Source organism: Danio aesculapii, chromosome 20 (assembly GCF_903798145.1).
Source record: "Danio aesculapii chromosome 20, fDanAes4.1, whole genome shotgun sequence".
Classification (NCBI taxonomy): domain Eukaryota; kingdom Metazoa; phylum Chordata; class Actinopteri; order Cypriniformes; family Danionidae; genus Danio; species Danio aesculapii.
The window spans coordinates 27,229,618-27,255,791 of record NC_079454.1 but is presented as its reverse complement, the minus strand read 5'-3'; the positions used below and the strand labels follow the sequence as shown (position 1 = coordinate 27,255,791).

The 26,174-nt window shown below is 35.2% G+C and overlaps 2 protein-coding genes across 2 annotated transcripts in view; one reads left to right on the top strand and one right to left on the bottom strand.

Moving 5' to 3' along the window:
- Positions 1 to 176, top strand: part of esr1 (estrogen receptor 1) — a 25,596-nt gene extending 25,420 nt beyond the window's left edge. The window contains 1 exon segment of the mRNA XM_056480749.1: positions 1 to 176. This exon segment is cut by the window's left edge and continues 1,444 nt beyond it. The gene's annotated coding sequence lies outside the window, so the exon portion shown is untranslated.
- A 474-nt stretch (positions 177 to 650) lies between these two features.
- syne1a (spectrin repeat containing, nuclear envelope 1a) overlaps positions 651 to 26,174 on the bottom strand; it is a 205,965-nt gene continuing 180,441 nt past the window's right edge. The window contains exons 126-147 of the mRNA XM_056480594.1: positions 25,829 to 26,023; positions 23,413 to 23,538; positions 21,966 to 22,121; positions 20,490 to 20,648; positions 18,792 to 18,958; positions 14,909 to 15,071; positions 13,737 to 13,924; positions 12,686 to 12,836; positions 12,165 to 12,347; positions 11,622 to 11,759; positions 10,806 to 10,997; positions 10,053 to 10,353; positions 9,872 to 9,940; positions 7,856 to 7,959; positions 7,645 to 7,771; positions 7,355 to 7,566; positions 5,533 to 5,733; positions 4,379 to 4,507; positions 3,796 to 4,008; positions 3,303 to 3,395; positions 2,721 to 2,779; positions 651 to 1,586 (exon numbers count right to left, since the gene is read on the bottom strand). Coding sequence (XP_056336569.1) covers positions 1,325 to 1,586; positions 2,721 to 2,779; positions 3,303 to 3,395; positions 3,796 to 4,008; positions 4,379 to 4,507; positions 5,533 to 5,733; positions 7,355 to 7,566; positions 7,645 to 7,771; positions 7,856 to 7,959; positions 9,872 to 9,940; positions 10,053 to 10,353; positions 10,806 to 10,997; positions 11,622 to 11,759; positions 12,165 to 12,347; positions 12,686 to 12,836; positions 13,737 to 13,924; positions 14,909 to 15,071; positions 18,792 to 18,958; positions 20,490 to 20,648; positions 21,966 to 22,121; positions 23,413 to 23,538; positions 25,829 to 26,023 — 3,588 coding nt within the window. The 3' untranslated portion in view covers positions 651 to 1,324. The remainder of the gene's footprint in view (positions 1,587 to 2,720; positions 2,780 to 3,302; positions 3,396 to 3,795; positions 4,009 to 4,378; positions 4,508 to 5,532; positions 5,734 to 7,354; positions 7,567 to 7,644; positions 7,772 to 7,855; positions 7,960 to 9,871; positions 9,941 to 10,052; positions 10,354 to 10,805; positions 10,998 to 11,621; positions 11,760 to 12,164; positions 12,348 to 12,685; positions 12,837 to 13,736; positions 13,925 to 14,908; positions 15,072 to 18,791; positions 18,959 to 20,489; positions 20,649 to 21,965; positions 22,122 to 23,412; positions 23,539 to 25,828; positions 26,024 to 26,174) is intronic.

The following is a 26,174-nucleotide window of genomic DNA, read 5'->3' as shown; positions in this document are numbered from 1 at the left end:
CAAACGGGGAAACCACATGATTACTTGTATAAGTGGTGTTATGTTAATAAAGTGATTACTTTTCATTGCGATCAGGGATATATTATGGACACAAATCCCTCTTCTATTTTAAACGTTGATATGTAATTTTAACTCTAACGGGGAAAGACTGCTCAGTGATCAGTGGTCACATTATAGCTGCATCTTGTTTGTGCAAAAAAAAAAGTTTATTTATTGGTTAATATGAAATTATTTTTTAATTCCTGTTTTTGTTACAGTGCTGTCATTGTTGATTTTATTGCAATCTTAACACACATTACTGCTTGAAAGGCCTAATTTCAACATTGTGAAGGTCTGAAATGAGTCTGTGGTCCACTTTTAATGCAGGAACTCACACTGACTGCCTTACACTCTACTGTCCTACTTTGCCTTAGATCTGTGAATGTGTTTGGCCATCGTTCACTAGTCTTGTATGCACATTGTATTTAGCAGCTATTACATTACATCGGATACTTGAATGTTATCATTTGTACAGTTTAAGTTTTAATTTTGGAGGACCTGAATGTGAAAATGTTCATATGGCTCAGTTAATCACACAGGACTTGAAAAAAATAATAATAATCTTAAAGAAACTTAAAGGCACACTAGCAGAATTTATATATAGATATATATTAAATGAAAAGATGTGTCTTTATTATCAGCATTAGCAAACTGTACATACATAAATAGGCATAAACGCTGTAATCATAATTAATGTTTTTGTCACATTGTCATTGTCATAACACACAAATTAGGATACAATAATTAGATATCAGTAATAAAAGCACGCGTCTCTCATGGAGCTACATCAGTGACTGTTTTACATTTTGGGATTTAAAAAAAAGTGAACTCCATGCCATAAAACAAAAATAACATTTGAATTGCCATGCAAAAATCTTATTTAAATAATAATAATAATAATAATAATAATAATGAAAATATTTTTTCTACAATTTTAAATAATAAAAAAATAAAAAATAAACACTTTTCTTAGTCTAAGCAAATAATTTTGGCCATTTTTTGGACGGTATAAGTGCAGTACCTTATGCGTATGTCAGTGCTATTAAATACATAATATAGGATTTATTTCTCTTCCATTTCTTTGTACAGAAGAGCTTTACCAGATCGACTGTCCAACACTAGTCTACATTGCAATGGGTTCAATAGTACGCATTTAGTGAAAAATGAAATTAGCAGCAGTAACTGTACAGGAACAGGAACACGTGTTCCTGGACATGTGGACAGAAACACATTCTGTGTCCTGCAGTATATTACGGGACGTATGAAAGCATCAGTCGGTAAAGTCTCATACAGGAGGTGGGCCATTGGTGTAGCGCAGCATGGGATGAAAAGAGCGAGCGAAGTTGTTTGCGAGGGTACAGCTGTAGTCTTGCTCAGTCATGGGAACCAGACAGGTCAGACCCACTATGAGCAGCAGGAGGAGCTGCAGTGGCAGAGCCGCCCGGAGCACTCGCAGCAGGAAGGGCTGGCAGCGAACCACAGCAGCGCCACCTTGTGACCCGGAGGAACCAGAGCGAGACGAAGCGCAGCCAGAACCTCTGGCCAACCTACAAAAACATCAGAACAATAATAAATGATCAATTATTAGGCCATTCAAATGATGAGCACGCGCACACACACGCACAAATACTCAGAACTTGAGTTAGTCAGATTATCGTGTGCTCTTGAGTAATTCTTTTTAAATAAATGCTTTTATTGTTAGCTAAAATTATTAAAAACATTTTCGGTGAAACAAAATATAAACTTTAGATGAATATTGAAAATTAGAAGTTGCTTTGGCAAGTAAGTGAAATAATTTTAAGTATTACTAAAGCTAAAACTACAAAAAAGACTACAAAAAAGACTAAAATAATAACTAAAAGTAACTTCAAAATGTAAAAGTAAAAGTTAATTGAAAGATATTATAAATATATCATAGAATATACATCACAAACCCAACTTTTTTGTTTTTTTCCACCCGAGGACAAATTTCCATTCACAACTCACACGTTATCGGTCACTGTTTTGCTATTTGCTTATAGTCATACATTTAGTCACTTGCTGACAGACTTACAGGACAAATAGCTTCTATATTTGTTATGATCAAAGATGCATCCATATTCTGTAATACTTCACAATATATTTCATTAAAAGGGTCACAACAAACATGATGTAATGCTTAGCAAATCAGTAGCTCAAGTGCATTAAATATTGTTTCATGGCACTTGAAGGTAAATTAAATAAGACATTGTTAAGCATTACACTCATGTTATGTTTGTTAATGAAAGTTATTATAAAGTTGAACCCAATATGGCTGTACATTTCTCTGTTACAAGGCAGAGCTGAACAACATGACAGCATCACAAAAGTAAAATGGCAAAAAAATAGTATGAAAGCAACAACAAAACAAAATCACATGGTTGGAAAATGACATTTCAAACTTTTCAAATGGCATCAAGAATGGAGAAAGATGATGGACCTTTTGTGCTCACAGGACACAAAGTGACACTGTCAGACTCAATATTATGTTCTTGGGGAAAAGAACACGTCAGATTACTACGAATCCTTGACTGGGAACCAAAGCAAATAGATTTCTTAGAAGTGAAGCGTCCGCACGCGGAGGACTCTGATGGGGTGGATTTGTGGATCTGGAATGAGTCCATCATCTCCCCCTGCATTCTAAAGCCCAGAGAGAAGGGTACCTGTGACGGCGAAGCCTGGATGAGGATCCTGGATCTGACACACTACATTTGCCTCGTAGCTGTTGTGCAATGAGCAAAAGGGAGGGAGGGGGGTAAAAGAAAGAAAGAATGTTTCAGTCCCAGCAAATAAAGACAAAGCTTGTGGTGACAAGCAGAAACATATAGCCAGGCCATCAGTATAATCACAAACCCGTCACAACCAAACAAAACGCAGCAGCAAAAATAGGTGGCAATGACAAAAATGAAAGAAAGAAATATCGCAAGACGCAAGAAACCTGGCTTTCCATGCAGACACCTTCAAACAAACATAACACGGCTTGATTTGATTCAAAGCACGTCTGAAAGGTAAAGCCAGCATTTCTTGTATACATTTTAACAGAAGTAAAGTACTTCCAAACATCTTGCTGTTTTTTTCCAGAGGTGGGTGAGCAAATATATTGGGGGATTTTGTCAATGAAGAAAATGTAACTGGAAGAATCTATTGAAAATGTCCCCGTGATATAAGCTCAACCACCTCACATTAGCAGGGGAGTGATCTTAATGCCATGCCTGAAATAATATGGAAAAAAAATGTTGCATTACCGATTGTCGTTTAGTGGAAACGCTGACCTCTGAAACAGGACTGACCGATCCAGAAGTTTCTGTCTCATCCTTTACGGACCAGAGGGACGCATCCTGTGAGTTGGTGAAGATCTGAGTTTTAGCGTTGAAATGTAGATACAAGAAATTCGCTAACATATTAATAAATTGGCTGATGGAAAACTGATCAAACAAATCTGCTGTGAATTAACTCACCCACCAGCTCATCAAATGTAGGTGGCTTTTTTTGTTCAGTACAACATTAAAAAAAGTTATAGCTGAAACCCTAGAGCTTGGGGATTCATAAGAAGTTTCTTGCACTGAACAATTGTTTTCCTTCACAAGCCCTCGGTTTCTCAAAGGACCACAGGTATTCATTTTGTTTCACCTGTATATGTTTTTTTTACTCTTAAAGTCCTGGTACCCATTGAGCTGCAAATTAGGACCATGTTTTCAGCTAAAAATAATGCAGCGTGAATTTAATATGTAGACTGACCTGTCTGTTCCCTGAGGCCTGGAGCTCTTTTTCCAGCGTCTCCAGATCTGTTTCTACAGCCTTCAGGAGCAGACGCAGGCGGTTAGCGATGACGTGCACTCTCTCCTGGGCCTCCAGACACTCGCTGCCATGAGCCTGTACCAGCAGCTGACCTGAGAGCTCCTGCAGACCATCCACTTTCTGCTCTGTCTCCGTCAGCTCACGCTGGATTTGCTGCAGACAAACGTTTGTCATTGTATTTTAGGTTACACTTTATCTTGATGGTCCCCTTATTGGTAGGCATTCTGTTGACTATAAGCAAGTACAGCTATCAGTCGTTAGGGAATTAGTAGACTTGCTGTTTAATATATCTACTAACAAACTATTAACAATTTTGCATAGATGCCAACTTATTCTATGAACTTTAACCCAACAATCCACTAGCACGCTACCAAAAAAGTGAACACTGTTCTAGGTGACTTGACTCCAGTCAAACTTTTCTTTTATACATGCTATAATCAGCATAGCAAGGTAGATAATAGGTGACTTTGTATTCAGCCCATGTCTCTCTATATAAGAAAAGCAGTGACCCGTTCTGATGTACCTTTAGGGCTCTGTGATGAGCTCGTAGTGTATGTCGATCGAGCCCTGATGCAAATGGGATGATCTCATTCCTCCGCCGGTCAATGTTTTCCAGCCAGAGAAGAAGACCGTGACTCAACTCATGGAACTCCTGCAGAAAAGCAGAACGTGTGCGTTAGTCACAGTATTACGATTATTTTAATAAGGTAAACTACCTAAAAACTAAGAGAGATTTTAAAATCGTCTTAAAAATAAAGACTTTTGCAACACAATGGTGCATTTATTATATGAAAAATACAATAAAACAGGAATATTGCGGCATAATATTTTAAAGTAGCTATTTAGTTTTTTTAATATATTTATTTTAATTAATTTATATTTAAAGCTAAATTTTAAGCATAACTACTCTCGAGACTCGAGAGTAATAATCCTAATAGTTTCGATTTTTTATGTAGTTTAATAGTTTCTGACCAGAACCAGAAAATCAGAGCACATTTCACCTGTCCTCAGGTCTTTACACTGGCTCCCAGTAACATTCAGAATAGATTTTAAAGTATTATTACTAGTCTATAAATCACTAAATGGCCTACAGGATCTCAAAACGTTACAGATATGCTCACTGAATACAAAATTAACAGATCACTCAGCGCATAAGGATCAAGTAAATTAGAAATTCCAAGAGTTCAGTCAAAGCAGGGTGAATCTGCCTTTAGTTACTGCGCCCCCTGCTGCTGAAATCAGCTTTCAGAAATGATCAGATGTGCTCCAACATTAGGCACATTCAAATCAAGACTGAAAACAGGACTGTTTAGCTGTGCCTTTACTGAATGAGCACTGTGCTACGCTGACAGATCACACTATTATGTCTTTCTTTTTTGCACTTTGAATTACCATTGTGCATGAAATGTGCTATATAAATAAACTTGCCCTGCCTTGTTATATTATTATTGTTAATATTAATATTGTTGCTTCTTAAAAAATATTTCTAATACATTTTGAAAACAGAAGTGTTTCTTTAATGAATGAAAGTTCAAAAGAATTGGATTTATTCCCAAAAATATTTTTGTAGCATTATGTGTCAATAAAGTCATTTTTGATCAATGTAATGCATCCTCCTCCATTAATCCTAAATAAAAGTATTACTTTCTAAAAAAGCAGTAAAGTAATGTAAAGTACCTGACACTGCATCAGCGCATCCTGCAGTGCTGTTCTCCAGTTCTTCAGTGATTTGCCCAGTTGATCCCAGCGTGAGTTCATCTCTTTCAGTTTGGCCTTCAGAACCTTACTCTCGTCTGAGTCTGACTGGACAAGAGTAACACTATTTAAGTTGATGGACAGTACTTTAGACTTATGGGAATCCATGGCCTTCTGTAAGTCCTGTCGGGACACAAAAACAAAATGTGTGTTAGAAAGTTGTGTTTTTTGTTTGTTTGTTTAAAATGAATGTTAATTTATTGACAGAATACATCATGCATCCATCTTCCAAATTGGGTTTTTGTCTAACCCAGAACCACTATGGTAGGCCTATAATAAATGTCTATATGGGGATTATTTTAAGTCTGTTTGGCTGACCTCTGCTCAAAATGAAGATAATACTTGCATGACTTGTCAACACCATGCACATTTATCCACAAGCATGGAGTAGAGCACCAAACGTTAACTGCTGTTGTGCAAGTCTCGTTTTGGTTCATCAGGTTCACTTTGGTATCTATGCATGTTTTTAGTTTGTGCAAGTAAATATAAGCAGTGTAATCAGATGCTCCAACATTTAAACAGCCTCAGTATGTGGGTCAGCGGGGTGCTGTGGATTTCCTCTGGTTTATTTCTGTTGCTGACATCCTGCCTGATTTGAAATGTCTGTGTGGGTGTAAGCAAGGTTTATTTTACAGTATGGAATACAAAAGACAGATTTCATTTTCAAAGTGATTTGGAGGATTTGCTGTAAAATGACTGTGTCTTGTCACTGTACAATATACAGGCGAGGCATTTATAAAGTGTGTGTTCTTTTTTAAATTCATGCATTTTACTAAAGGCATATTTAATTTGACAATGTTGCCATTTATATACTAATATTGAGATTCTTTTGGGGTCAGAATGTTTTTTTCACTTACATTAGGGTACATTAAACTGATCCAAAACTAAATTAGTCAACAAACAAAATTGGCAGAAACAGGTTCATGTGAGGGACTAGCATGATGTCTGTTAAAATGCCATCCCACAAATGAATACCAGTTTCAAATAAATCAGATGCATACAGTTTTCAGTAGTATAATAATCATAATCAACTTTTGAACACCAATACACACAAATGTTTTTCCCCTACATAGTGTGGTTCTTAAATGCTATCTTATTTTTACCAGCAACATAGCTGTTCAGTCATGCTGTCAATTCGTAAGGCAACCCAGAAGGCTCATCCACTCCTGGGATTTCTAATGGGCTATTAGAAGAGCTTACATCTTGATTTATGTTGTAGAATGTGAAAATCTATACAAGTAGCACTAGCCACGGCCATTACGTTACTCATAAATTGAAAACTGCTTGAAAAAAACAAAAAAAAAAAAACATTATCTAATCCAGAGTGAACCCTTGGCAATATATCCATAAGGATGATTCTTGACTGAACACATAACAATGAGTTGTGACTATAATTTTGTTGGCATTATTTAAATTATTACATTCCATTGTTCAAATATTTAAATTGTCCACTTGGTTTCAGGACTATAAACAGAACAGCTCTCGAAATCATCTTTGTTATGTTACAAGCTAAGATGAGTATTGTGTTGTCTGTAAATGACTGAAAACATGGCATGAAAACATGTTTGTCTTCTGGCTAATTGTCATTTTATGCTCTAAATGACAAAATCTATAAACAAATCTTGTCAGCAGTTTGCAGAACAAAAATCTTTTTTGACTCAAACACATAACTATCAATTGTACATCCAGAGAAACACTCTTTCTTCCAAGGCTCACTGTTGTCATAAAGGCAGGCAACACAAACCTTGAGTTTTCGAATTCTTTGCTCAATAGTGTGTATGTCTGCACTGAGGTCTCTCCCCCTCAGCTCTGCTAACTCCGCCTCTGCCTCTCCAAGCCACGCCTCCATGTCCTCTAGGTCAGAGGTTATCTGTTGCCACAGCAGCAGGTCTTCAGTCTGTCTGTGCTCTAAATCTCCAGACTGAGCCTGGATCAGTTCCCAGCGCTCGATCACACCTGAAACAGTCACCACAATAGCATCAGATTGAAGCATAAGCGTGTGCTCAGCAGCCTCAGCATCAGTGCGGGACAGACCTGTGCTCTGTGTCTCTGTGTTATCAGGGTTGCTCAGGCCTGAGAGGTTCTCCTCGTCCTCCTCCAGCTCTCCCTCAACCCTCTTGACCATGTTCAGACTGCCACGACAGTCGTCCATTAGACGCATCTGTGCAGAGCAAAGAAACAAATCAATCATTTATTCATGTTTAATTACAGATTAAACTCATTGGCACACTGAATTTGTACTCACATAGCCCATATAAGAGGTGTCATGAGCATCCATAGAGCTGTCAGTCTGCTGTAGGCTATAGCGGCTGCTGTCCAGCATAGTATCTAACAGCCGAACTGCCTCTCCTGTGGGAAATAATGTATTGATTAACTAAGGATGTTATGTGAGTACCTTTAAGATAAGGCTTCTTCGCAACACAGACATTCTGTGACCACAGTATTAGCATATTAAGAATTTTGTTAGTTATTTGATGAATATGGAATGGAAATGTTACACAGAAAAGCTTCTTGTTCTGCTGTCAACAAATATTCAAGCTTTAACAGTAAAATAGGAAGCAATTTACATGAGCCCTCATAATGCAACACTGTCCATCATTTAAACACAATAATTTAATATATACAGTGCCTATAAAAAAATCAATATATGTCTTTGAAATAATTACTTCATTTGTCATACAGCCTGACATCAAATCACATTCCAAATAACTTTTACAGCCTTTGAAATGATTTTTTGGGGTTTTTACCTAACCTGTGCCTTTCTACAACTTTATCCCGAAGGTCTTTTGAAAGCAGAGTGTAAAGTGAGTAAAGGTGTAGATTTTTCACAGGGTATGATGCCTTTTATGGGCACTGTACAATAATAACTGTAGTAAAACCACAATAAACTGTGGTGCATATTGGAGAACTTTCTAATAAGTACATAAAATGTGTTTTGCTTTTGATGCAAGCGTGTGGTCATTAGCGTTTCGAAGCATAACATAAGAAACGATGATGAAAACGCCAAATTTAGAATAAAAATCCCTTAATTATGCTTAATTACATTTTACACTTACTTGAGGGGGTCTAGGATGCAAAAAAGAGTTAATGCAAATAATAGGTGATGGAAATGCATTTGCCAAAATAATTCTAACTTAGCGAACCTTGCAACCAATAAGGTCTTCACTATGCTTGCCTGGTTACCAATACTACAGTCAGCAACTCAAACAACTTAATGGAAACGCACCAAATTAAATTTTTGGGATTTTTTTTTCTTTATGGGGTTTTTGTAACTTTGAAAAGATTCACTACATGTTAAGATGAAAACCTAGCGAGTCTCATGCTGGAAATGCAGGCGACATTCTGTAAATACAGCTTAACTTGTGGCATGTATGCAGTTCCAACAATTAAGAAGCATGAACTATATCTGCTTTTCAAAGGAATCTGCTTTTTAAAATACTTGTATTTATTACTGTGTTCAGCAACTATTTTCAACAACAATAATAAAAAGGTTTCTTAAACACACCCTGAGATCATCTCAAACAACAGTGGAGTTTCCCTGTAGTACCTGTAGAATCATTGTCAAAATGTAGCTTTGCCATCACAGGAATAAACTGTATTTTAATATATAATAAAATAGAAAATAGTTATTTTATAATTTGTAATTATATTGTACAATATTATTGTACAATTTTCTGATTAAATAAATGCAGCCTTAATCAGCCTTAGATACATAAAGAGACTAAAATGACCAAAAAAATTAAATTAAATAAAACAGCAAGGTTTTGAAATGAAGTGTAAGTGTAAACAGTAATGTTTTTCTGCTAACCTTAAATAACTATTTAATAACTATTAATAACTATAACTATTTCAAATATCTCTCTGCTTTTAGAGTGGGTGGCTTCTTTATTCTGCTTTCAACATACAGTATAAAATGAGGGGCACCACATCCTTGTGATCTACTGACCTGATTTAATGAACAGCATCCCATTAATTATTTCCCATTTTCACCAAATTCTCAGCTTGTGATTTTATCAGGTTATTTTCTTGGTGCCATTAAACTTTATTTCTTTTCTATTTTCCCCACATGTAATGCCTACTAGCATCATCCACTATGGAAAAATGTAAATGCAATAAACCAAAACTCTATCAAATGCTTGACATGCACGTTTTTAAAGAAAGCATGCAATAGTGCAGTTCATGCAATATGACATTTGATAAGGACACTTTAGCATGCAGTGTAGTTTGGCGTTAATTTGGCATGCCGCAATTTATTGCCTACCAGAAGAGGACCTCAAAGTGTTTTCTGTTAGTTTTATATAAGCCTCAGGGCTCTCAGGAATCACTACATCTGTGGAAAAGAAATACACACACCAATAGTTTATAAAGAAACCCTACTGAAGGAGGTGGACACTCAGTCGGAGGATCATCTCATGAACATCCATCAAATCAAATGCACTCACCAGTAAGTGCGGCAGTGGCCATACACAGCAAATCCTCATCCTCATCTTTCTGTCTGCCCCGCTCTGCAGACATGGTGTGGCTCATGGGCTCCAGGTCATAATCGTGGTCCCATTCCAGCGGGATGGAGTCTACGCTGGCAGGGGTGTCTCGTCCTGAACCATTTGTGCGAGCAGGAGCATTGGAAGCTGAAGGTGGTCTGCCGGATGCCTGCTGTATGACACCATCCTCGCCCCACTGAAGGTCTGAGAGGTCATCTGACTCGAATTCACGATCTGAGCCTTCACACTCATCATCTGTTAGCTGCCAGTCAGAAATAACCAATGTTACACAGAAGAAGCAAAAACTGAGATACAAAAGATCTTTCTTAATATGTAAATGTTCCAGCCGCAAATTATTAATTGTAATTGTTAATTTACAGAGCACTTGTAAATTTCACAGTATTACTGGCAACCAAAAATTCCTGTAATACTTTACTGCATTTTTTATTTAATTTTACAGCAAAATAGATTAAATCCATGTAAAGATTGTGTGGTCCAGATTTGTGTCAGATTTACGTTTGTTAACACTTGGGTTGAGATTACTGTTTAATGTAGATGATACTTGCAAAATACAACACCCTCTTGTGGACATTTCATAATAAAAATGCAGCGAAATGTATCAAAAGCAATGGTTTTGCAGAAATGCAGCTAGAAATGTTTATTAAGATTGAGCCTGGCTTGGCCCATGCATGTGTGAATCTGTGCTCATCTTACCGGTAGGCGCGTGAGTTTCCTGTAGTAGCGATCCACCCGACCGAACACCTCTCTACAGTATCTCTGCAGCTCATCCAGCTCCTCCTCAATGACAGCAGCATCCAAAGGCTCGGTCTTCTCCATCAGCACCTCCCCCTGCCCAAACACACTCTCCACCTTCGTATTGTTCAGACTGATCTCCTGCTTAAATGCCTGCCACACACAAGTTAATAAATTTTAAATAGACATTCAATGCAAATGTTGGCGAGTTAAAAAAAAGAATAGGGACTCTGGAGAATTCTAGAGATCTGAAATACATATTGTGCATGCTTGTGAATTTTCAGTGTATACTCTATTTTTGAGCATAATATTTTTAGCTCAACTTTGCCTTAAAAGACTTAATGAGTACATGCCTATATTATTATCTTTGTAATATTTGTCTATAATATTAGCAATGACATGTATTTCAGTGTGATGATATATTTCTGACTGAAACGAAATATTGAGTAGGGAATGGAGTTTTGTTTTTGTGCTCCTTCTCTCATCTTTCGCTTTCAGCAAACTAACGGTTGGAGGGGCGTGGCCAAGCATATTTCACACAAACTATCAAAATGATATGATCAGAGAAAGGCTGCTGTTCCAGAGCAGATGAAAACAGTTAGATTTTGATAAAATATTACCAAAACAAACCATTTTTCCGTGGATTAACTTGCACAGATTTTTTTTTGTTGCCTTAAGACTTACAATGTGTGATTTAAATTATATTATTATCAATTTTGAAACGATTTGCCTGACTGTTTTATGAAGGTGCAGGTGTTGAGCATGCACAGCTCTCACCTTTAGCTGTTTGATCTTGGCCTGAACGTCACACTCTGAGAAATGCTCGATGTTGGTGAGCTGCAGGTCCATCTCAGTCAGCCATACCAGAATAACATCTCTGGCTGTCTCAAACTCCTCTCGCTGACCAATGAAATGCTGCAGGAAAAGACAATAGAGGGTTAGTTAAAGACATTGGTCCTCTAGGTACTTTCTATGTAGATATAAATAAATATATACAGAACCAAGAATTCTTTCAGGTGTGTCTTTAAAAAAGTCTCATGTTCAAGAGTCATAATCCGATCCAAATATAGTAAAATTAGTATCTAAACTTAAAATCCTTATTTCAGTTTTTAGAGTGTTGTTAAAATGCTTATTATATGCATTTCTTGTTCTTATTATAACTAACATTGAAAAGAGTTGTGCTGCTTAATATCTGTATAGAAACAGATTTTTGTCTAGACTCTCCAATGAATATAAAGTTACAAATGGAAAAAATGCCTTTCCTGGCAAATAAAAAAGATAATTCCAAACTTTTGAATAGTAATAATAATAATATATCACCTTAAGTCTGCGCAAAATAGCAGCTACTCTCCTCTGAAGTATATCCCAGCGTCGGTTTCCATCATGTACCATTTGTCGCAGATGGCAAGATGAGTCTGTGCGGTTCTCACGTGCCAGTCTTCGATACTGCTTATTGATCAACTCCAGCTGGGTCAGAAATTCCTGCACCTGTCTCTGAAATGCCTGTCATGCAAAAAACACCATTACATCATGTCCAAACAAAGTCAGAAATTTACAAACAACATCTCCCTACACCTCAAAGTGGAGTTATGTGAAGCATTTTTTAAATAATAAATCATGATGTTAGCATTTGTTTTAGTCATAATTGACTTTTGAAAGATGCTAAGAACTAAAAGTTGTGACTAAAAGTGGACTGGACTGTTGCCATGGATGCCAGCAGTGAGTCATGCGTGTCCCACTGACCCACTCTCTGAAAACAAACATGCAAATATCCCCTTCTCAGTTTGCTACTTGACTTACTAACTCAACCCCAGTGACTCTCCTTGTGGACCTCAGATTACCTCAAACTTCTTGAGCTCCTCTTTAGCCACGATGTACAGCACTCCAGAGGAGTTCGGCAGAGCTGCTGTCCTCTCTGACACTTTTAGCCACTCTTCAAAACGAGAGTAATCATCCAGAAACTTCTGCCACAACCTCCATGTCTCCTCAATCCTGCAGAAACACATACAGATGTTTCAAACATTTACACAGCTCACATTTATATTTTGACAATATCAAATATTGACTGACATTTTTCCAACAAAGTCTCTAACATACAGTCTGCTAAAAGAAAATATCTACAAACTGCATTGTACATGAATCATATAAACATCTGTATATTATTCAACAATATTACTGAAATTACTATAAACCTGAATAAATATAAATGTACACATTTACAGAAGTAAATAAATAGATTAAACACAGATTCCGTTAGGGCCTACATTTATTAAATATCAGCCAAGGGGCTTTCTAGGAAATATTTTATTTTAAGGACGCAGCTGTTAAGCAGTTCATCATGTGCTGAAGTCAATGAAATATGAATAGTGAACTATGCATACAGTGACACATGCTTCACACCTGTTTCTGGTTCAGTTTGACCATAAATGGCTCATTTTTATCTTCAAGACCATGGATATTTTCTTGCTTACATTAAGTATACATTTTAATTGTACTATGATTATGATGAAGTTTTTATTAGACATAAAGACACTACCAGGCAAAAGTATAATACTTATATTATATATATAATAATAATAATAATATATATATATATATATATATATATATATATATATATATATATATATATATATATATATATATATATATATATATATATATATATATATATATATATATATATATATATTATAAGTATGTCTTTTATCGTCATATATTTAAAAATGTTTTTTTACTTACCTTTTTTTTAATTAAATGCAATTTCCAATTTAATGGAAATTGCAAAAAACGTTGCTTAACAAATTGAAAAATCACATTGATTGCAAACTTAAAAACAATAGTGTGTTTGTACAAATAAACAGAAGCTTATACACACACAAACACACTCACTTGAGTCTCCTCTCCATAGCAATAGCACAGATGTTCCTCCAGCGGCGGTCCAGGCCGCGCGTGGCCTGCTGAATGGACTCACACTCAGTCTCAGTGGCACATGCGTCACAGTCATGCAGCAGCACCTCACACAGGTTCAACACTGACGCCACACCGGTGCTGTGCTTCTCAATGTCACGCTGCAGATCCTGCACACAGATATCACAACATCTCACATCAGGATCTTTTCAGCAGTTTCTGCTTTAAAAATTCCAAATATGTTTCATCTTGTTGCATCATTAGATCCAGAAAACGAAAGAAACTTTGAATATTTATAATCTTATTTTTTTCTGAAGCAGAAAGAGGATGATGTGCACTGACTGGTGCTGGGTAAAGCAAGGACACATTGTGATACCCAAACAGTAACTGGGTCAGATGAAGTCACCTTCTTATTTTGAATCAAGAGTTTTCAGTAGAAGTTTTTAAACTCTCATCTCACCTATAGAGATTTAATAGGTCTTTAAAATATAGTTAAAACTGTTTGCGTCTTTTATGTCAGGCAAAAAACTTATTTTATATTTGAGGTTTTCATAAAGTGTTCTTTAACAAGTCCAATGCAAGGAAAAAAAACTCTCAAATCCTCTTTTTTCCTGCACTTTATCAACTTGTGTATGTAGATTTCAATCACAAAACATATTTACATTTTTTTCCTGCACTGAGGCATAAATCATTTTAGCAGTACTTGCATACTACAAACTTTACAGTTTTATTCATGCTTTGTTTACAGAGGAATTTGTACATAAACAATGTGCCTGTTTATATACAGTACAACATTTTTATTTGACATTTTTTCTCCATATTGTTTGCAGTGTATTGATAAAAAGAGAAACTCTGTAAAACATCTTGGCTCAAATATATCAAAAAAGAAACATTTTTAAAATCTGACCTTAATGTTCAGATGTTGTGGAAGAAATGTATGCAAATTAGCACATTTCGTATTAAATAATTAAAGCTGCCACTTTAGAAAACTTCTACAAAGTGCAATTCTTAACATGATCAATCAACTGGGGAAGATATTTTTCTCCATTCATGTGTAGTGTCTTACCTTAGTAAGACTGTTATGTGACCGCATGTAAAGGACTGTGTGTGTGTGTGTGTGTGTGTGTGTGTGTGTGTGTGTGTGTGTGTGTTACCTGTTGCTGGTTGAGTTTTCTCTGGATCTCGTGTGAGTCGCAGGTTTCGTAGACGATGGGTCGTGAGAGTTCAGTTTCGATGTGAGCCAGCCAGGAGCGCAGACTGCTCATGTTCTTATCCAGCTGCTGTACGGCCACCAGCGTCTCCCTCAACTTCTTCACCCTACAGAAAAAAACAACAACATAGTTAACATTAACAGCAGATTCTCTTGTATTTAAAGCATCATCACCACCACAGAAAGCATGTCTGAAGCTAAAAGCATGGAAAACATACACTATGACTAAGTTACATACAGTAAACTGTGTGGTTCAGCAATTCGAGATCAACTGGAAATAAGATTTGCTTTTCAAAAAAACTGTAAATATGTGTGACATTTGTATTTGTGAGTAGTCATTTCGATTGGAAATACTTTCATAGCATTTCAAATTTAAAATAATTTCAATTTAAATAATTTAGAATATTATTTTACATTAGTCTTAGTTAAGTTAGACACTTGAAATGCTTAGTTTCATATTAGTTTAGCTTTTATACAAATGTAAAAACATAATTTAAGAACATTTTTACTGGACAAACAGAGACTACAGAAATTAAACTGCTGAAATGAAGCAATAAAACAATATTCATTATTTACATTTTAATTACTATAACTATTATTTATTATGTATTCAGTTATTTTACTTGTTTTGATCAAACTAAAAATAAATCTAGTTTACATGCTCTTTGTTTACATGCTCAATAAATATTCATTTATTTCTAGCTTGAAATCTGCAAATACTCATAGTGGTTAACCTTTACTTTTATTATAGTTCCGTTAGAAAATAATAATAAAACTCCTTAAGTAACATGCAAACATTTTCATTAGCATCTAGTAAATGTTTTCAAAATAACCATTTTCATTAAATTCTACAGATTCAGAAGCATATTTGTGAAGCTTCTTGGTGCCTTGATGACAGATGAAAGCTGTACTGCAAATATAACAACATAAGCAGAGACAGAATGGACTCTGAAGTTGTCAGTGTTTCCTATATATCCTGACTGCATCTACAAATACAGAATCACATGCTCAATGCAGTGCCACACATTCACACACACACATACACTCACGCAAACCTCCATAGCATGTCTGAACTGTGCCATCATCCAGATCTCTATCTCAACTCAGATTAGATATAAAGGAAAGAGCACTGATGCAGAGTAGACATGTTTCGACTTCAGCTCACTTTGATCGAAACTTTGAGTGGAGTTGCTGAGATAAAGCCCTCACGTGTTACCCTGGTATGTGAATGATTAGGTTTGACTTCAAGCTTCATTCCTAAGGACGCACTGGGACTAAACCCACCACCATAACAAAAGAAGGACTAAACTGAGGAGTTTAGAGAAGCTATTTAACTGATAATGACCATTTGAACAATCACTTATGTGGAGAAAATCTAATTTCACTCACTAAAACACTATATTACAGACATGCCAAAATACGATATAAATCTAAAACAATACATGCCAACTTCAAGAAATAGAATCTGTAATATGTTAATAATAATAATGAAATAATTTTTTCCTGCCTGTTAATGTCACAGTCGCACTCGGGCAGATCTGAGTCCTGTCCAGGACATTCTGCAATGTTATCAGTGCCCATATCCAGCACCATTGAGCCTAATCTTCCCAATCGAGTGTGCCAGGAGAAAGAAAAACTTCCACCCTGTAGAAATTCCCCTTCTCTTTCGTTTGAATACCAATGTCCAGTGTTGCTCTGCTCCTCTTCTTAGTGTGTGCAGTGTATGAGTGTGTGTGAACTGTTCTCAAGTGCAGGCATGAGCAGCTGAGTGACAAATACTGCTGAGGCTAAAATAAGACCACAGTCATTAGCATGTGCTGGTCAGAGGACTGGAATGAATGTCTTTGTCATTATTAATATAAACAAAACCTAAAAAAAAATTGTATTCATATTGTATTCAAGTGCTAAATGACAGCCACAACTTATGGCTTTAAAACTAAAATAAAAACAAAAAACTTATTTTTGCAGTTGTTATGAAGATAATAATATCTGTATTTATATTCCGGCTTCATGTTTATACTCACTGCATTCTTCTGTGTTTTAATGTATCCTGTGGCTCAGTCTGTATTTGTTTACAGTGTGGCATATGTATTACACCATTTTAACCTAGTTTTCCCATTCCCATCCAAACAGACATTTCTTTAAATAATACAATGTACAGTTGAAGTCAGAATTATTAGCCTCCCCCCTGATTTATTAGGCCCGTTTATTTATTTCCCCAATTTCTGTTTAACGGAGAAAAGATTTTCTCAACACATTTCTAAACATAATAGTTTTAATAACTCATCTCTAATAACTGATTTATTTTATCTTTGCCATGATGACAGTAAATAATATTAGACTAAATATTTTTCAAGACATTTCTATACAGCTTAAAGTGACATTTAAAGGCTTAACTAGGCTAATTAGGTTAACTAGGCAGGACAAGGTAATTAGGCAAGTTATTGTATAATGATGGTTTGTTCTTTAGACTATCGAAAAAATATATAGCTCAAAGAGGCTAATAATTCTGACTATAAAATGGCTTTTAAAAAATTAAAAACCACTTTTATTCTAGCCGAAATAAAACAAATAAGACTTTCTCCAGAAGAAAAAATATTATCAGACATACTGTGAAAATGTCCTTGCTCTGTTAAACATAATGTAGGAAATATTTAAAAAAAGAAAACAAATTCAAAGGGGGGCTTATAATTCTGACTGCATGTATACGAAACAGTTAGAATACACAAAAAAAATACAATTGTTGTAATCTTAACCACTACAACAACAACAACCATTCTAAATATTAAAAAGCAGTAAACACTTTTTATTGAAGCTTAATTAATAGTGAAACATGCTTAACAGTGCAGACTAAAATGTTACCATTATCTGCATTTAACGCTTGTGTATTGTTCAAATTGACTACCCTTTCATTATGTTCATGGCTGTTTTTACTCTATTGACTTCCATTATAACCATGTTTTTGATTGCAAAGCTTTAACACCAAACAATCATGCTGCTGGTTTTCCCTGATGGAAAGAGGGACAGTTTATCATTTTTACTGTTGATCACCAGTGGCCAACATTAACCAATGTTTAACCAAAACAGCCACAAACATACCAAATGGGTAGTAAATTTGCCAACAGTGTAAAATCCAAGAATTTTCCCAAAAAAATGTGTGTCAAAAATAGGATTAGTCACCAAAAATCTTTATTTTCTGAAACAGAGAAAATTGAGGCCAAATTAAGCCTCAAAAATCACCCCAGAGTGGATGAAAACATCCACAACAGCACACAAGGGTTAAAAGCAATTATTTATAAAATGTCTTAATTTGGACAGCTAAGTTAACATATGTGTCAGTGTATTCTATCTGTGTTTAAAATATATGTGCATGAGTGACTGTGTGTGTGTATACTTCACCACGAGCAACCCAGTCCAAACAATCCAAATAAAAGCATGTCAGTCCACTACAATCTACTAGTAAGTGAGGACAGCAGCTGTCACACTGAACTAATGCACACGAGTGAGAGTGAGAGAGAGAGAATCACCCACACTCTCCCACACACAGGCCACAGCGAAATCCACACCACACATGTGACAAGCTTCCAGTCCTGACTGCAGGAAACTCCACTGTACCAGTCAAATCCAGAGACACCATGGTGCCATGTTTAAAATGCTGCTGCAATCTATTTCCTTTCCACCCACAGGCCATTGGCATGACAGACATGTTCATTTCATCACCCTCTATCTACACTCGCCCCTCTGTAAATGAACTCAATCTATAAATATACGTATATTATCTGTTTCTGGATTAAAACATTCGTCACTCTGGTAATGTGAAGACTCACCTAGCTGCTATGAGGTCGAGCAGATGCTGCCAGCGCTCATTGACTTTGCAGAGTTTGTACTGGATTTCTGCAGCTTTGCTTTCATGGCTGGCCTGAGCCAGTCTCTCCCCCATCTGCTCCAGCTGACACTTGCTCTCCTCAACCACCGAGATCTCTTCCTGACAGTCCTGATAACAGAGATTGCACAAACTGAGCACAGATTTCTCTTTAAAATACGCTTACTTTTTAAAAAGCTCCAATTTCAGTTTTTCATTGTAAATTCAAAAAGTGTGCAGGGAATTCCAAGATTCAATTTTAGGACAACTGGAATTATTGTTTCCCACTTGAAAGAATCATAATTTTAGTCTTACTTCCGGCACAATTCTGTGTGGTTTGTAATAAATTTTGCTTAAGCCAGACTTTGGACTTCATTGCCTGCCTGTAAACAGATCTGACCAACCAGAACAGAATAGATTCTTAGAAAGGCAGAGTGAATTCTTGAGCAAACGTTTTTAGACTGTTTCAGAGAATTGATTCATCCATGTACAGCTGAAAACTAAATTATTAGCCATCCTGTGACATTTGTATTCTTTTTATATATTTTTGAGTGCTGCTTACAGAGAGAAGATATTTCTAAACACATTTTTAAACATAATAATTTTAATAGTTAATTTCTTTGGCCTTTGCCATGATGACAGTACATAATATTGCACCTTATTAGTTATTTTGCAAGATATGAGTATTCAGCTTAAAGTGCAATTTAAAGGCTTACATATGTTATATACAGTAGGTTAACTAGGCAAGTTAGGCTAATTAGGCAAGTCATTAGATGACAGTTCTCTAGCCAATGGGCTATATGCACAGCTAGTGTTTTTTAGCCAATGATGAACTTCTGGTGAGAGATTTATATGTCTATTTTCAATTTCATAAGGTTCTTTTCACAGCATTGATGTTGTAATGTAATTCAAATATAATCAGTTAACCAGATTTAAGCATCCATGTTGTTGTTAAAGCTTAAAAAGAGACTATAACCCGTTTAAATGCAGGCGTCGTCATTAGCAGCAGGCTAGCGGAGAAACTCTATTGAAAAAACTTGGGCTAAAATTCATTTCCATATTTTTAAAGACATGGCACGGAAAAATATAATGTAATGCGGTGCTTCTTGTTTGGTCTAATACCCACTTTTTTTTGTATCTCAGCCAGGCAGTGAAGATTGTTGTTTTTTTAAAGAAATCAGATCTTAAACGCAGTGATTTTGTATGAGATGACAATTAACCAGAAGCTTTGGGACTGGTTGACTGAAATTAAAAGTTTGTGTGCACATACCCATTGAAAAATATATATTTATTAAGGAGGCTAATAATATTGGCCTTAACAGCTAATTTTTTTATTTTTTTTTACATATTTTTTATTTCAGCCAAACTAAAAGAAATCAGACTTTTTCCAGAAGAAAAACTTACTAGGAAATGCTACAAAAATGCCTGGTTCTTTTAAAATAGACCTATAAAATAATAATAATTGTATCTATATTATGAGACAATTAATGTATTACAGTATATAACCTTCGATGAACCCAAATCTATTGTTTGAAACATTAAAACTAAAAATCTTTCAAATTGCATAATAGGTGCATTTTATAATTCAGACCACTGGGCTTAATTCCTATTAGTTGTTCTAGTGACTTCTTAAATAAATGTTCTGCTTGTATGTTCACATCACCTTTGTGAGCTTCTCAATCATCTCCTCGATGCTGACGTCGCCGTTCTGTGAGACCTTGCTCTCCATGTGAGTCAGCCACTCACACAGCTCTTTGTTCTTCTCATTGAACACGGCCCATTCGTTCAGCCTCTCGCTCACCTGCTGCCGGCGCAGACACAGCTACAGAAAGCACAGACATTGATCAATCAAACCATCTGCTCACTGAAGACTGAGCATGATTAAAGGAAGATCTTGTCAAGTGATGAGAGAAACAGGAAATGTGTTGGTGAGAAGAAGAAAAGGAACTTGTTAGACAGACAGGTAAACTGTCATGGACTTTCTCATGGTCTTTTCCTATTAAGAGACACCAGGGTACAGAGGCACACTATCACTGCAATCCATAATACTGGCCTGCCATAAGCAACAAGAAGCTAGTAATACCTTGATTAAATAACACATTTCACGAAACCCAATGACAAGGAGATGCATATGGGAGAAAAACTATTTCAATTCTTTTTTTTTCTTTGTACATCTTTTTCTTTCTTTTACAAAAGTATCCTGTTCTCTTAACAATCCTGAAATAAACTCACTCAAGTTTAATGTTAAAATGCAAGACTTTTACAATAAAACACAAGCTTTTTTGAGCAAATGTAAAATTTCTTTTAAAGTAAAAAATTACTTTTCCCATCTCCATGTCCCTTTATGGGTTTCATTGAAAGCAAACAAGCCAGTGACAAACATATTGTTCCAATGACAAATCCATTGTTCCAATGAATAGAGCTTATGGAAAGTTGTCCCTCTCACATGTAATTTGCTTTCAATGTAATTTTTTTACAGTTCAGTTTCAGCAAGCTTCCGATTGACAATTTGCGCTCCCTTTCTACTCATTTATCTCATTTTGATCATCAAAATCATTTATGCAATTTTCAAAGCAGCCATGGCTAATGACAAAAGCTATAGGGGACTTATGATTTGCAAGTAGAAATCTCTGTAACATCATCAAAGCTCATAAAAACAAATAGGCTACATATAGGCTACTTTAATGATTTTAATTTATTCATTTAAAAAATGTATCTGTATAGTATATGATTTAAAGGCTACGCCATTTCTGAAGTGGTTTGAATGTCAAAGTTGCAAAAGTAGAGATTTAAAATAAAAAATAGCCTTTTTATAGTACAAATATTGTACAAATTCCTAGAGCAATGTTTATTTGTTTATTCAGCATTTATTTTATTTTTCATTATCCAATTTTATATTATTCTGTTGGCATGTTTCGCATTAACTTTGAATATATTTATGCTTAGAACAGTATTTTCATAAATATAACAACAATATTAAATTCTAATAAAATAACTTAACATCAGTCTTCTTTGCGAAACTTGATGAAAGTTTGCAGTTGTTCATATAATGTTCTCTTGTGACATGACCATGTTTATGGTAAGCAAAATTTGTTAAAGTGTAAAAGAGATGTGAAGTGATTAAGTGATGTGTGTGTACCTGATGACAGGTCTCCTCCCACTGTCTCTGGAGTAAAATCAGACGCTCATGCAGCACTGTGAGGTCATCAGCACTGAGGCCGCTGGAGAGAGACTCCCTCAAAATACACAGACCGGCTACATCATCAGCCCAGCCTTCAATACTGCCCTCTAATTCCTGTCACACACACATATACATGAGCACATTGGAAAAATAAAATAAATTAAAATAAAATAAAACAAACAAATAAATAAATAAAATAAAACAAATAAATAAATATATAAATAATAAAATAAAATAAATAAAAAATAAATAATTTAAAAAAATTCAATAAAATAAAACAAAACAAATAAATAAATATATAAATAAAAAAATAAAAAGTAATTAAAATAAAATAAAACAAAAAATAAATAAATAAATAAATAAAACAAATAAATAAATATATAAATAAAAAAAAATTAAAAAAAAAATTAAAATAAAATAAAACAAAAAAATAATAAAATAAAACAAAACAAATAAATAAATATATATAAATAAAATAAAAATAAAATAAAATAAAATAAAATAAAATAAAAATAAAACAAAAATAAAAATAAAATAAAATAAAATAAAATAAAAATAAACAAAATAAAAATAAAATAAAATAAAATAAAATAAAATAAAATAAAATAAAATAAAATAAAATAAATAAAATAAAATAAAATAAAATAAATGCAAGCTGTAAAAAAATACATTTTGGGAAAAATATTTTGAAATTTAAAGTGAAAAAGCCTTTTTATTACGTCAAACTGTAACTCATTACAATAAATTGTTCACTGAAAATAAAGATAGTATGCCTTACAGACATGATTTAAATGTTTGGATCCCATAAGAGTCCTTCATATTCACAACTGTAGCTGCTAGCTTAATTTATCATCATCGGGAAAACTGTCTGCACATATTCCTCCCTCGCACACAAACCACATTGATATTTGTTGATACAGACTGCTTTCTGCATTATCCTTATATAGCCATAGTATTTGACTCTGTCGACAAGACGTTAAGTACAAAAATAAATAAATGACCTCCGTGTCAAGAAATAATTTGAATAGAAAAGCTGGCTAAGCACTTCCTAAATCTCAGCGTCTCTGCTAACATGTAGCCTTTATCATGATTAGCATTCATCTCAACTTCCTTCCCTCAGGCAAAGTCAAAGAAACTCTTGCTTATCAGTCTATGTATGTTACTTTCACACACCTTCACACACAGAAAAATCGACGCTCTTCTGCAGATAAAAAATTAATCTGATCATCAGGGAATCGTACGCTAGCAAGGTTATTATTAATGCAGCACTCTACAGTATCAGACTGCACAAGCATCATGTGCTATAATTATATAGATACTGCTACTGAGGAAACACAATAATCAGAAAAGATCCTCCGATCAGTTGCTGTGGAAGGTCATGATGAGTCAGATTTGTTTGAAATACCTTGCAGCGAATCTGTTCAGTGTGCAGCTCCTCATGGTGATCGGGTAAAGGCACCGAGAGCTTCTGCTTAAAGTCTCTCAGCTTTTCGTGTGATGCAGCGATTCCTTTCTCACACTGATCCCAGTCCTGCACACACAGCCAGAAAAATATTGAAGTGTGAATTTTTAAGCACTGTGCATATTTTTGTGCAATTTTGCAGTTGCAGCGGCACATAAAATGCACAATTAGGAATCAAAGAATCATTCAGTTGAGCAATATTTGAGCTCTAATGCACATTCATATTATAACACTCAGATGTTCAACAGTCATCACATTTTTCATCATCAATAAAGTCGTATGCAGTCAAGTCCGGTCAGAGCAAAGGGCAAAACACGACTGTCATGCAGAGATAAAGCAGTGCTGTACCTTCTATCACGTCATCCGAAAAAACAGAGGGATGTAAATAAGAGAGGAGGAGACAGAGAGACAGAGGCTGATGGAAATAGGAGCCATTTTCCTTTAGCAATCCAAAATTGTTGTCTGTCCCTCTGTGTGCTGCGTCAAAATAGAGCGAATGAATGTCTGTCCTGCTGCCTTGCACTGGCAATACTGCAATCCTGTCTCCTACAGCCTACAGCACTGAAGAAACCACTCTCACTCTCTCTCGCTGCCTCTTTCTCCCACTCTCTTTTTCATCCCCCTCACAAGCACACAAAACATCTCTCTCTCTCTCTCTCTCTCTCTCTCTCTCTCTCTCTCTCTCTCGTTATGCTAGCAAGCCTCTATTTGCTCAGTAAGGTCAGATGCAAAGTCCTTCACTGGCTCTCTTTTCTATTAGGATAAGCAACAAGACATCCATTTATAGGTTTGCAGAAACTCTTCTTTGTGTTTTAGTAATCACAATAACTGGGTAACAATTAGGTATTAACACTGAGCCTACCGCTAATTCTAATCTTTACCCTTGTAGCTCGATTATACTACTCAAAAATATAGCACACTTTTGTTTAGTATTCAACAATGCATGATTTTCATATTTAATACATTTGAAGATTAAAACATATTTTAAAATAATGAACAATGCCCTGATTGCATAAAACACCCAAAATACCAAAACATCTGAAATTGAATGTAACAGTAACCTTAACTAAACCTAACCCAAAAATAAAAATAGCCTATTAACAGTTATTAACATGTAAATAATGTACCTTTTCTTGCACTGAATGGTCATTTTCTGATCATAAAGTGCTGTTAGCCACTGACTTGCATTGTATGAATCAGGAAGAGCCATGATTTCATCTAAAAATGTGATTTAAAGTCATACTAAAGAAAGAAGTGACCTACATTTTTGATGGACTGTATAAAAGACATTTTCATTTAAGAATGGACCTTTACCAATAGACACTTAAACTTAATAAATATACATTTGATAAAATTGTAACAACCAATTAAAACACAAGAATTTATCGATAATTTTACCACAATGCAACAGCAAGTCATATTAATACAATAGGGTTCAATAATCTCTAAGACTAGAGTAAACAGCATAAGCCTGAAAATAAAAGTCTTGAAATAAATATTTAGGATTCAAAATAACTATAAAATCAACTAAACAATAAATCAATGAGATTTCATCATCATTTTCTATCTTTTTTGTAATGTTACTGTTTATATGTCTAAACGTTAAACCTGAAGATGCTGATCAAATAAGAAAACTGAATTGTTAGAAATAATGTGTGACTTTTACATTATATTTCTTACACTAAATTCATTTTCATGCTGAGAGTATTTGTACAACAAAATACATGAAGTTCACAAGTGTTCTTAGACTTTGACCCAACTATACATAACCATACTAACGTACAGGAAACCACATGCAACAAGCACCATAACTGCACCGACAAATGCAAATAATCAACTGAATCTACTCAACTACTGAACCTACTCAACTAACATAAACTTCCAAATGAACATGAACTTCCCAAACAGCAATTTTCACCCAGCAACCAGAATAAAAAACCTGAAAATATGATTCTCTCCACTTCCAAACAAGCTAATATGCAGTTTCATTGAGCCCAAAAGCCTCTACAAAAACCCTCACATCGTATGCCTAAAAGAATAGTCGTCTCAAGTATACTTGTTTATCTTGTGTCCAAATGAGAAATTACTGGTGCAGTTTTGTCTTCTTTATACTGTAAGCTTCACTAGATCCTAATTTATGGAAATACCATCAGACATTTGCACGCACAACTAGTGCATTTAGCTTTGCATTGTTTTGGATGTCCAGTAATTTCCACAGCAACATGTATGCCATATAAGTCATATATATCTTTAAATTCAGTCTCAAATAAGACAGTGTGAACAATAAGCAAACCAAGACGACAAAAAATTCATTTTTGGGGCCGGACCAAGTGTAAACCCAAATTTACAGTAAACTCACCCTTAACAGAGAGAGCAGCTCTTTCTTCCTCTCATCGAGGCGGATGTTGATGGCCCTCCAGCGCTCCTGGACGTCTGTGAGCTCAGTGTGAAGCGATGCCTCTGCTCGGGCGTCAGCCCACAGGAGGAGCTGTCTGCCAGCCTCCACTGTGAGGATGTAGCTGCCCTGCTGCCTCTGAAGCACACGCTCCTTCAGCTAGACAAAGAGATGGTGTTTTTATGAAGTGCTTAACCCTTGCGTGAAGTTCAAATGGACTACCCTTTTGTTTTGTTCGTTACTGTTTTTGCTACATTGACCTTTATTATAACCACTTTTTTAAAAACAAAATTATTAAAAAAACAAATCT